Here is a 12349-nt window from a genome sequence, read left to right as displayed (position 1 = left end):
AGGGTTCTTCATTTTCACTTGTGTGTAGCAGGGTGACCAGCATATCCAGCTAAGCAGCAGCTAATGATTGGCTTTGATTCCCAGCTCCTACCTGCCAGGCTTCTCCTTAGGCCAGGGCTTGCTGCTCCTAAGCTCTGCAGCCCCTTAAAGGGGCAGATCACCCTGCTACCCCACCTCATAGGGATTGTGGTACTACATAAATAATTAACTGTGTTTTCCCTTGAAGTAGATGACTGACACCTCCCACCAAACAGATCATTTCTTGCCTCCTGGACCCTAAAGAACAATGCCACATTGCTCCTCAGCCTTGGGCCGCCGGAGTCCCAGCATGTTATGTAACTAAAGATTGCAAGCGTAGCTATGGACACTGCCCCAATATGGTACTTGGTACAAGTGTTGCAGAAGGCCTATGATCTTTTAGATCATACAATTCTCTCTCTCTGTCACTTACACGCACATTCAGTTTTTATCAGTTGTAAGGCACATAACTTCAGAAAACACCTTTACATGCATCCTTGGTATGACACTAACATGTTTCCTACTTTGTGTCCCTCCGACATTTCTTTTGGTGTTTCTTTCATGTGTTCAGACCGAGAGCTTTATCTCTAATTCATCCTCCCAGAACAAAGACTGCCTTCCTTCTGCTTACCTGGGTGACTGCCTTCACTTGCCCTGTGTTCACTGTGGTGACAGGAGTGCCTACCGCTGTCTCTGCGATCACATACTGACCCTGTGGGATGGCCATCATCTGAATTTCTGATGCTAGAAGAGAGGATCGAGAAATACAGTTAAAGACTCTCAGAGGTTAGTATGGATAAAGCCCAGGAGTGCTACAGTGGGGCCTGTGACTATCCCCATTTTAACGCAGAGGTAAGGCTGACTGACAAAGAGTACAAGTTTCAGCATTAAGTGCAGTGCAGCTGCTTAAATGAAGATGGAAGTTGCATGCTGGCACCCAGTCTCCAAGGGCTTTAAGATTAGGCAGCAACTGACGCCGGTCGTACAATTTAAGTGTTGGGCTTCTGGGTATCTCAGCAAAGTCTGAGCTCCTGTGGAAAAAAGAATCAGACACCTAGGGCTGGATCCTCAGGTGGTGAAAATCAGCATCGCCCTATTGACTTCAGTGGAGCTACACCAATTGACATCTCAGGATCTCTTTAGTCCACAGCCATCATATCCATTGTTGCCATACATGGAAGTATTCCTCAAGGATGTGTTGCTCCAGGATTCAGAGGGTTGCTGGCCAGAGTTGCACAGGAAGGTACTTGACATCAGGTGCGAAAAGTCCATTTTGTGTCACCCTCTCCTAAATGAGCCTTTCCGGAATGCGTTAGAGCTTTCCTCTGCATTTAAACAATCCATTCTCCAAGGCAGACTTATTCTTGCCAAATGTACTCCCCTTGGAAAAGAGAAACCAGCCTGCTAAAACAGACAACTTAAAACACAAGGGTGTGACTCCAGCCTGGAAAGGGGAAAGTCCAATAATAATAGTTTGTTTTATATAGCCCTGTTCCCCTTCAAAGAACATTAACTAATGAATCCTCCTAATCCTCTGTGAAGTAGGGAACTGTTGCATTTCCCATTTTACAGCTGGGGAAATGGAGGAAAAGGGGCTAAGAGACTTGAATCCAGTCTCAAAGGGAGTTAGTGGGATTGCTGGCCTTCCTCCATTTCCGATACTTACGGTAGCTACGAAATGAGTTCCATGTGCTGGGTAGATACATGTGCTGGACTGAGGATCCTTGCTGTTGCTGGAGAGTTTGGCTTGGTGCTGATGTTGTCGTTTGCATTTGGGAGGGGCTGAGTTCCTGCTGAGACTGTTGTGATGAGGAACTCAATGGCTGAGCTCCCACCTAGAACAACACCATGAAAACAGAAATAATTATTTATCTGCCAGCAGGATACGGCTTACACGCATTTGTACTGCTGGAGGTACGTTCTTCTTAGGCCTGGTTTACACTGGAGGGGGGATCAATCTAAGGCCTGGTCTACACTGGGGTGGTGGGGAATCGATCTAAGATACGCAACTTCAGCTATGAGAATAGCATAGCTGAAGTCAATGTATCTTAGATCGACTTAGATTGACTTACTTCGCGTCCTCGCAGTGCAGGATCGACGGCCACCGCTCCCCTGTTGACTCCGCTTCCGCCTCTCGCCCTGGTGGAGTTCGGGAGTCAACAGGGAGTGCGTTCGGGACTGATGTATCGTGTCTAGATGAGACACGATACATCGATCCCCAATAGATCGATCACTACCCGCCGATCCAGCTGGTAATGTAGACATACCCTAAGTTACGCAACTTCAGCTACGTGAATAATGTAGCTGAAGTCGACGTACCTAGATTGACTTACCATGGTGTCTTCACTGGAGTGCGTTGACTGCTGCCACTCTCCCATTGATTCCACCTGTGTATCTCACGGCGGTGGAGTACAGGAGTCGACGGGAGAGCGCTCAGGGATCAATTTATCGTGTCTAGACTAGAAACGATAAATTGACCCCCACTGGATCGATCACTGCCTGCCGATCTGGCGGGTAGGGTCAACATACCCTTAGAATTAGGATACTATCGGGTTAATCCTTTAGTTGATAATGCAAACCTCAGCCCAGGTCGGCAGCACTCAATAGTTATTGAACATTTGCAGCTGTCTTTTGGCACAGGAATCAGTGGGTTCCCAAAGTCATTCCTAACTGAAAAAATGTCCATATTATAACCACTCCCACAACCGGCAGTCTCAGAAGAGGCCAAGCTCTGAATGAATGCACATGGAGCATAAACTCCTTTCTCATCCTTAGGTCTCTCTCATACCAGGTCAAGGGTGGCAGAACAGCATGGGAACACCTTGCGCTGCTGCCACCCATGCTGCACCTGTTCTGTGGACAACCATAAACTTAGTAGCATGTTTACAATGAAGTCCTGCTCTACCACTAGTCACTATAATAATAATAGTGCTTTGACCTTCTATAGCTCCTTCAATGCAAGGAGCTCACGGCCCTTTGCAAACATTAATGGATTTAGCCTCACAACCTCTCTGTGTGCTCAGTCAGTATTATTAGACCCAGTTCAGAGATAGGTAAACGGAGGTAGAGAGATCTGATTTGCCCAAGGTCACACGGCAAGTCTGGGGCAGGGAGCCGAGATCAGAACCAGAAACTGTACAAGTCTTTTAACTGCTCAGAAAAGATCAGTACTACAAACTGAACACTCTCTGGGGCAACAAGAGTTGAATTTTGAACCTTTTGACACTTAGGAAAAAGACTTTAATTCTTCTTCAGATAGTTTCAGTGTGTAACAGAAATAATTCATTATTGGTTTCAGACCCTGGGAATATCTGTGCCATTAGTCATCACTGCTTTAAAACAAGTAGCTAGAGAGCAATGTGGGGGCTGTACATACCTTCAGGACTGCCTCTCTGCATGATCCCCTGGCTTATATAAGAGAGGGCTCCTGGCAGAGCCTTTTCAGTGAAAGGCCTTTGAGATTACCTCACTCCTGTGTTGGCCACAGCCTAATTTGATGACTGCAAGGCCTATATTTTACCTCAAACGTTTCTGAGGGAGGGAGTGAAGCCAACTGGGGTTTTAGGACAGATGACTGGGAGACTCCTGAGAATCCTTTATTGGCACCAAGAGAGCATGTAAATGCTTTTGTTTAAATATGTTAATCTTGTTCATATGTGAAGAGACTTGCTTTTTAAAAAAGAAACTGGCCATTTAAACAATCTAAATAAATTAGTAAATAAGTTATCCGTCTGATAAGTTATCTCTGCATTTCTAAAATACCCACCACCATTGTACATAGGCACTTTATATTTTCAAATATGCACTGTATAGACATAACAAATACTCTAAGTATCATTAGCTCTATTATACAGATGGAAAAACAGAGGCATAGAGAACTGGTTAATGGCAGACCAGGATTAGAACTCAGGATTTCCTAATCTCATGCAGAGTCCATGTCGTCTCTCTAAAATGCCCATGTTCCCATGAACTCCCTCTGAGGATGGCCAGTATTTGCAGATCTGTGAACTTCTTTCATCCCTTTAACCATATGGAGTCATAAATATGTCCACTCAAGTGTCTTTACACCCTTACCTTGCATATGATGTGATAAATGGGAATATCTGGGAACTATTTTAAATAATCTCAAGGTCCTAATGCTGCAACAGCTCCACGTGCCGTACTCTTAAGGATTTCAATGAGAGTCCTACGGACAGCGCATCAGCTGCACAGAGCTGTATAAAACTCCAGCTTGAGCATCCTGGCACGGAGAATGCTCTTTGCATTGAAAGCGTGGGATACCTGTGATGATGATTGAGTTGTTGGGGCTGGCTCTGTGACCTGGATATGCTGCACCTGGATGGCATGCTGGGTGTACGTCTGGGGGTCATGCAGCTGTCCAACGTCCACCGTGGAATGCTGGGACTGGTGAGGTGAGGTAGCCTTGGAAAATCAAAGCAGAGCTGTGAACTGTAAATTCTCTGGGGCAGGGACTGTGTCCACCTTTCTGTTTGCATAGTACCTAGAGCAATGGGACCATGATCCTGATGTGGGGCCTCTGGGCACTATCATAATACAAATATTAAACAATAAGCAACACTTGGAGTGATCAGTAGCCTGCATTACAACAGGATTGTTGCTAACTTGTAAACAGGGCTAAAAAAATGCGTCATAATGGAAGGTAAATGAGCAATTGAGTTGCGCAAAGAGACAATTCTCTAATTATTAAATCTATCAATTTATATGGTGCCAATTACTATAGCATCTGATTGCCTCACGATATTTAATGTATTTATTCTCACAACACCCCTGTGAGGTAGGGAAGTACACTGTACAGATGGGATCCCAGGCACAGAGAGACTAAGGGCAAGTCAACATTTCAAAATTAAGTAGACCTACGTTAGGTCGACGTACAGCCACCACAGTAATTCAATTGTTTTTGCATGTCTACACTATGCTCCTTTTGCTGGCGGTGCGCGTGCTCACCAGGAGCACTTGCATAGATTTAACTGTCAGTGTGGGCATTGTGGGATGGCTTCTGACAGGCAGCACCACTCAGTGTAAGCAACGCAGTTTCTACACTGACACTATATCGATCTAACTACACCTAAGTGCTGCACCTCTCGCGGAGATGGAGTTTCACACTGGCACTGCGGGGCGCAGCAAACGTTATTCCACTCGCCGAGGTGGAGTACCAGCAGCGCTGTAGCCGCAGAGTTAGAGTGCTCGACGTGCCTTGCTAGTGAGAACGGGTAGTGAGCTAGAGCGCTGGGGGCTCCTTTATTGTGCTGTAACTCACAAGTGTAGCCAAGCCCTTAGAGGCACCAACTTCTACTTAATTATAGTTATTTAATTAGAGACATCACACCTCGTTAAAATCAATTCAAAGCTGCAGGCACCAGAATCTCAGCATCTGAATCATTAAAACTTCATAAATTCACGTCAAATGGTGTCAGTATTTAGGCCATTGTTAACAAGGGGTGCAGCATTGCTAAAAATGAGCAACAAAAGGACAGGAAACAGCTCCCCATTTCAGGCTCAAATATAAGCTGTTTGATATTTTCAGATCCACCCAAGCAATCAGAGACTGAAGGGTTTAAAGGAGCTGCTCTGGTTGCGCAAAGCTGCCTGAAATCCATTTCCTCAGCTCCACTAATCCCGTTAACCTCTATATTTATTTTTAAGGGGTTACTGAATGTCACAGAGGATGAATACTCTAAGAGTTAATACATGGGGAAAGCAAACACTTTCCAAACTTTCAGATTTTGGCTCCAGGTTTCGGGGGGGGGTAGGAGTGTCAAATTGCTTCTCTCAACTGCAGAAGTGGGTCACCCACTGACCCACTTTTGTCAGTTCTTGAGAGGCAGTCCCTGGAGCAGCACCAGCAATTTAGCTTGAGTTTCAGTCTCCAGGTGATAACTACCCAAAACCTTTCACCATCAAAACATTTTTTTTAAAGTCTTCAAAACTGTGGTGTCACTTCGGCTTGGGGAGAGATATAAGATACATCCTCAGTAGATTACCTACCTGGGCCACTTGCACAACCTGCAGCTGTATGTGCTGGGGCTGCTGCAGGCCAGCTGTGGATTGTGACACAGGGATGTACTGGATTCGCTGATAATCTCCCTGTGGGGTTCGATAGTCCGTCGTCAGGGTCTGGGACAGTTCTGTCATTGCTTGCGTCAGCAGATCTGTTGTCTGAGGAAGAGAGGCACACAGTGCATCATGCAATATTATCTCTTGGACTGAATACTTTGCACATTTGTACTTAACCTAACCTAAATCACTGAAGCTTAGTCAGTAATTTAGAAGAGTTTACAGTGTGTGGAGCTCCACTTAATTAGAATCTGTCAGCAATCAGGCCAGTGGGAATGCTCTGTTCTGCATTGGGGGGGACCCATATTTTCATGCTCTCTCTCTTTCATTACCACTGGCAGGGACAAGGCATACAGGAAGAAACTGAATTCTCTCCCAGGTTTAGAGTTACTCTCCTGTTACTCGACACAGCTGTGCTCAGCTTTTAATTGCTGGTGGACCACCTTGCCAAAGACGGACCTTTCACACAACCACAAAATAATCACATCTTGTGAAGGGTCTGCAATGGCCGTGTCATGATGGTGAGTAAATATGAGAGAACAGTTCATAGGTTCATAGAGTCTAAGGCCTTGGCTACACTGGCGCTTTACAGCGCTGCAACTTTCTCGCTCAGGGGTGTGAAAAAATACACCCCCAGAGTGCAGCAAGTTACAGCGCTGCAAAGCACCAGTGTAAACAGTGCCCCAGCGCTGCAAGCTAATCCCCATGAGGAGGTGGAGTACGTCCAGCGCTGAGAGAGCTCTCTCCCAGCACTGACGCCGTGACCACACTCGCACTTCAAAGCGCTGCCGCGGAAGCACTCCCGCGGCAGCGCTTTGGAGTTTCAAGTGTAGCCAAGCCCTCAGGCCAGAAGGGAGCACTGGGATCATCTAGTTTGGCCTCCCATCTAACACAGGCTAGAGACCTGCCCCAGATTAATTAGAAAAACATGCAGTGCTGATTTAAAAATTTCCCACGATGGAGAATCCACCATGACCCTTGATAAATTGTTCAAATGGTTAATTATTCTCACTGTTTATGCCTTATTTCCACTCTGAATTTTTCCAGCTTCAACCTCCAGCCACTGGATTGTGTTATGCCTTTCCCTGCTAGATTGAACAGCCAGTTATGAAATATGGTTCCCCATGCAGCTACTTACAGACTGTGATCAAGTCACCCCTTAACCACCTCTTTGTTAAGCTAAACAGAACTCTTTGAGAGACAAGGTGGGTGAGGTAATATCTTTTATTGGGCCAACTTCCATTGGTGAGAGAGACAAGCTTTCAAGCTTATACAGAGCTGAAGAAGAGCTCTGTGTAACTCGAAAGCTTGTCTCTCTGAGCAACAGAAGTGTCCAATTAAAGATATTACCTCACGCACCTTGTCTCTCTCTAATATCTTGGGACCAACACAGCTACAACAATGCTGCATACGAGCTCTTGTAGTCTATCATTATAATGCATATTTCCAAGTCCTTTAAACATTCTCTTGGCTCTCCTCTGAACCCTCTCCAATTTATCAACATCCTTCTTCAATTGTGGGAACCAGAACCGGACAAAGGATTTCAGCAGCAGTCACATCAGTGCCAAATACAGAGGCAAAATAATGTCTCTACTCCTATTTAAGAGTCCCCTTTATGCATCCCAGGATCGCATTAGCTCTTTTGGCCACAGAGTCACATTGGGAGCTCATGTTCAGCTAATTTATCCCTCAAATCTTTTAGAGGCACTGCTTCCCAGGACAGAGTCCCCTATCCTGTTAAAACGGCCTGCACTATATTCTTTGTTCCCAGATGTATACATTTACACTTAACCAAATTAAAACACATATTGTTTGCTTGTGCCCAGTTTACCAAGCATCTAGGTCACATTGAAACATTAACCTGTCCTCTTCATTATTTACCACAGCTTCAATTTTAGTGTCATCTGCAAACTTGATCAATAATGATTTTATGGTTTTTATTCAGGTCATTGATAAAGACGTTAAATAGTGTAGGGCCAGGAACTGATCCCTGTGGGACACCACTGGAAACAGACCTGACCGATGACAATTCTTCATTTACAGTTACATTTTCAGACCTATCAGTTAGCCAGTTTTTAATCCATTTAGTGTTTGCCAGTAGTCTTGCTATTTTGTACAGATGTAGTTTCACAAGATTGTCATCACATCTCTACACTTTTCCACCCCGGGCTCCTGGGAACAAGGATTCCATCTCCCTTCTCTCTTCCCTAGCTGTTGGAGTGCAGGGATTTAATTCTTGCCTTGCAATAGGCTGAGGGACCTAATAGTTCCATTCTTCCCTCTACATAGAAGGGAAGCAGGGGAATTCAGAAACTTCCAAAGTGGTGGTCAAGATTCCTCATGCTGCCTGGCACTGTGGAGAGTGCCTCTGTGATTGGCATTGTGCCCATTCTGCTTTAGATCAAGTAATGCTGATCAGAAACTAAACAGCTTCTGGCTCAGAAATCAAAGGCTGAAGCTCTACACTGACTCTTGCTGCCTATGCTAGTGGGTTCCAAACTTAGTTCCAGCCAGTCCCAGCTACAGGACCTATGTTTGGTGATCCTCAGTGCCCCACTTAATTCAGCCTTAGCCTCACTCAGCCATGTGCAGAGAAACCCCATGTGCCAACATCACACTGTTACCATCTTCATTCACAAGCCAAAAGAGATCTGGATTCGCAGCTCGGAAATGTAACCGTTCGTCTTTGGAACATTCTGAAAACCTTCCTGTTGGCATAACTGAACTGAATGGTAAGTGCCATCCTTATGATCTACAGGACTGCCAAGCAAGAGAAGGTCCTAGGCAGCCAGAGATGAGTTTATTCCTCATCTGGTCCAGCTGCTGAAGAAGCAGATAAGGCTGCTGCATGAGTTACAGATCTTGCCTGGGATTCATATTCCCCCAAAAAGCAGGATGCAAAGTGGCTGTTCGTTTTTCTCTGCTTGTACCAGCCCTGTCAATCAGAAAATGATTTCTACAATAGTATTTTCAGGTGATACAAAAATAAAGAGGAAGTTCTGCTCCTTGCGATTGTAGCATTTTTATTCACGTATCAGCGCAAACGTGTGCATCAAGAGCTCTATCTAGAAAGTCCTATTCCAGCATATGGGAGCTTCAGTTAGGCACATAAGTGCACAATTTACACATCTTAATGCAGATCTAAATGCTCAAATACTAGAATGTGACATTGTAATGAAGCTGAAAACTGCTCTTTGCTTTGTGTTTATACAGCCATTGAGCACAACAGGCCCAGATCCTGTTTGGTATTCTTAGGTGTTATCATAATAGAATAAACAATAAATAAATAAACAAAAAATTGTATCCACAAGCTCAGAATTATTCTTTATAGAAGCAGAAATTTTGTTCTTCCAGGAGCTTGGTCTGTGTTTCCAGGTTGAATAATCTTTTCTCCAAATATATTCCAGCTATCCTACCTATCTAAGTGAAGTAGTGCTGCTCTGTGCTATTGTATTTACTGAACATGAAGAAACAATTAACACTTGGTTAATCTGATGTATTGAGCCAGAAGTATCAGGGACATTTTCTGTTAGTACTGTGCCTAGCACAATAAGGTTCTCGTCTCTGACTATGGCCCCTAAGTGCTATGGTAATATAAATAATAATAATTATGGATGAGTTTGCCCTCTCAAGCACACTCTGGTCACGGTTACTTACAGTTTCAGTGAACAGTCTTGAAATAAAGTTTAAAGTGTGGATGACATTTTTTAAATTTTGCTGGAGGTTGGTCCTTTGCCATTCAGGGGAGACAAGAACAATTTTCTGGTCTCTGCCAATCACTGCCTTGGGAGTTGGGAGTGTTGTGGAGGCAGCATGCTTCACCAGTGGTGATGGAGGGAGCTCAGATCACTCAAATAACACCCCACCCAAATGATTAAGGGGTGGCTTTGACTAGCACTAAAGGGAGTTTCATCCAGTCCTTCACCATTAGGACGGAACATGAGATTTTCCAAGGTGCTAAAGTGATTTAGGAGCACAAGTGCCATTGACTTTTGCTGGCACTTGTGCTCCTCAATCACATAGGTTTTTTTTTCCAAAAATACCATCTGGCATCCATAACATATGGGGAGTGAGGACAGGAGAGGATGGGGTAAGGCTAGTGAGCAAATCTTTAGATCTTCAAACAGGGAAATACAGAACCTCTAGAGGAACAACAGTAAAGTGCAAAGATTCATATGTAGAAGTGATCTGTGGGAATGTCTCGACATAAGCCTTGTAATACCAAAGTGGTGGGAGCCAAGCAAATGCTAATAATAATTATGATCTAGGACATCTAACTGTTTCACTCAGATGGCCTGGATTACCATCCTTTGCATTCTTACCACAACGGTCTCTCCGGTGGTGCTGTCAGTGGTTAAAACTGCAGGGGTGGAACTGATGACGGCTGCTGCCAAAGGCGTGTGTATCGTGTTAGGGAGCTGAGCAAACTCAGGGTGCTTCTTGCGAATGTGTTGTACCATCTTGGTCTGTGGACGGATGCAGAGAAGAGGGTTAGGGAGACGGCCAGCGAGATTCCTCAGACCACACAAAGCTCAGGTCACCAGTGAGAAAACACAAAGACCATGGAGTCCATATTAATTAGACTGGCCTGATGATCAGCTTTTGCCTCTCAAATTTCATGGCCCCATGGACCAATCTTCCCCACACAGTCAAATGTTTTCAGTACTCGTTCAGAAGAGCGCAGAAAGTCTCTTCTGTCTCTGACTCTGTCGTTCCTCTCTTTACTACCCATCTCATAAAAAAAGACCCACCAAAAGAAACCTAAGGGGAGAGTTTTGAAAAACCTATGGACAAAATTCACAGAAGTGGCCCTGATTTTGGGTACCTCAGAGTTTGGGTGTCCAACTTGGGACACGTTGTGCCTGATTTTGACAGGTGCTCAGCACCTGCAACAACCATTGTCTTCAAGTGGGGCTGTGAATGCTCAGCAGCTCTGAAAGTCAGGCCCAAGATGTCTCAAGTGACCATCCAAAATTAGAGGCATACAAAATGAGAGCACACTTTGGAAAATCCGTCTGCCAGTGTTTAAAAAGCAGGAAATACTGGGAGCAAAAGCTCTGCTTGTACCATGCAAGGCCTGCTCCTAGAAAACCAGGAATTCATCAGGACTCAACCCTGGAAAAGGAAAAAAAAACTCTTTTAAACTCATGTACCCAGGAAGGGGATAAGTATTATCTCCTTTGGCTAAGGGATGTTTTTCTGGAATATGGTAGGGTCTGAATTTAAAGTGTTATAACTATTCTGGAATAACACTCTGTGTAAACACTTTTATTCTGTAATAAGAGTGTCTACATGGGAAGGTATTCTCTAAGAGCGTATTCCACAATAGCTATTCTGGTCAATCTCCACATATAGACAAGCCCTGACACTCAAGCAGATAAAAATGTATTTAAAAATGTTGGGTAAGTTGCTTTAAGAACCTAATTGTTTTCCAGTGTTCTAAAGACGTAGGGGGGTAGATCTGTGCTCATTTTGTAACCAGTTGGTTAGGATATTATTCTCAACCCTCCCCAGGAAAGGGAGGTGTAGTGGCTTGGGGGAATATTTTGGGGAGGTAGGGCTCCAAGTGGCCCTCTCTGAATGTTTGTTTAAATCACTTGGTGGTGGCAGCGATACCAAGGGCAAGGAAGGAATTTGTGCCTGGGGGAAGTGTTTAACCTACGCTGGTAGAAATCACGCAGCAAATCAGTGGCAGAGCTTGGAATGGAACCCAGGAATCCTGACAACCAGTTCCCTAATCTAACCACTAAACACTTCCTTTCTTTGTAAATCAAGTAAACTGTGTTCACATTGTTAGTACTCTGTTATCTTGAAATCTGTTGTCTGATTCATGATGAAAGGGCTGAACCCCTGGATTGACCAATGCAAGAGCTGTGGCGGAACGTCACTAGGGAGGGGCTCTGTTCTAAGGCAAGGAGACATTCACAGTACCTTACTGCTGTACTGTTTGGAACAGTGAAGACAACAGACTGGTGGAGTGGCTATTGTGCCCGTGAGCTGGGTGTGAGTACTCAGCATGGGGTCTGGCTCTCCCGGTCCCGCTGGGCGCAGTTTCCGGATACTCGGAGGTAGCTCAGCACCGGGATGGTTCTTCAGAATATGAGCTTTGCGTTTGCTGGCACTCTTGTACACCTGTGGGTCAAAATTTTTGAATGAAAGCAGCCTAACGCCAATGGCAGTGCCCCAAACAGGTAGAGTTTGTGTGTCTCCATCCAGAAAGTTCACAAGCCTCTTTTAACAGGGATTTGTACAACAA

General features: G+C 44.8%; 1 protein-coding gene across 6 annotated transcripts in view; it reads right to left on the bottom strand.

The window, feature by feature from the left end:
- Nucleotides 1–12349, bottom strand: part of PRDM10 (PR/SET domain 10) — a 78941-nt gene that overhangs the window by 4407 nt on the left and 62185 nt on the right. For 5 of the 6 annotated variants that reach the window (XM_030538592.1, XM_030538596.1, XM_030538595.1 and 2 more), the window contains 6 exons: nucleotides 12025–12225; nucleotides 10416–10559; nucleotides 6025–6195; nucleotides 4300–4440; nucleotides 1685–1853; nucleotides 650–762 (listed from right to left, as the gene is read on the bottom strand). In XM_030538592.1, the coding sequence (XP_030394452.1) occupies nucleotides 650–762; nucleotides 1685–1853; nucleotides 4300–4440; nucleotides 6025–6195; nucleotides 10416–10559; nucleotides 12025–12225 (939 nt within the window). The remainder of the gene's footprint in view (nucleotides 1–649; nucleotides 763–1684; nucleotides 1854–4299; nucleotides 4441–6024; nucleotides 6196–10415; nucleotides 10560–12024; nucleotides 12226–12349) is intronic. The other variant, XM_030538597.1, reaches the window with a different exon arrangement.

The sequence above is a fragment of the Gopherus evgoodei genome, chromosome 19, assembly GCF_007399415.2.
Source record: "Gopherus evgoodei ecotype Sinaloan lineage chromosome 19, rGopEvg1_v1.p, whole genome shotgun sequence".
NCBI lineage: Eukaryota > Metazoa > Chordata > Testudines > Testudinidae > Gopherus > Gopherus evgoodei.
The sequence above is the reverse complement of the archived record's forward strand: the minus strand, read 5'-3'. Positions and strand labels throughout refer to the sequence as shown.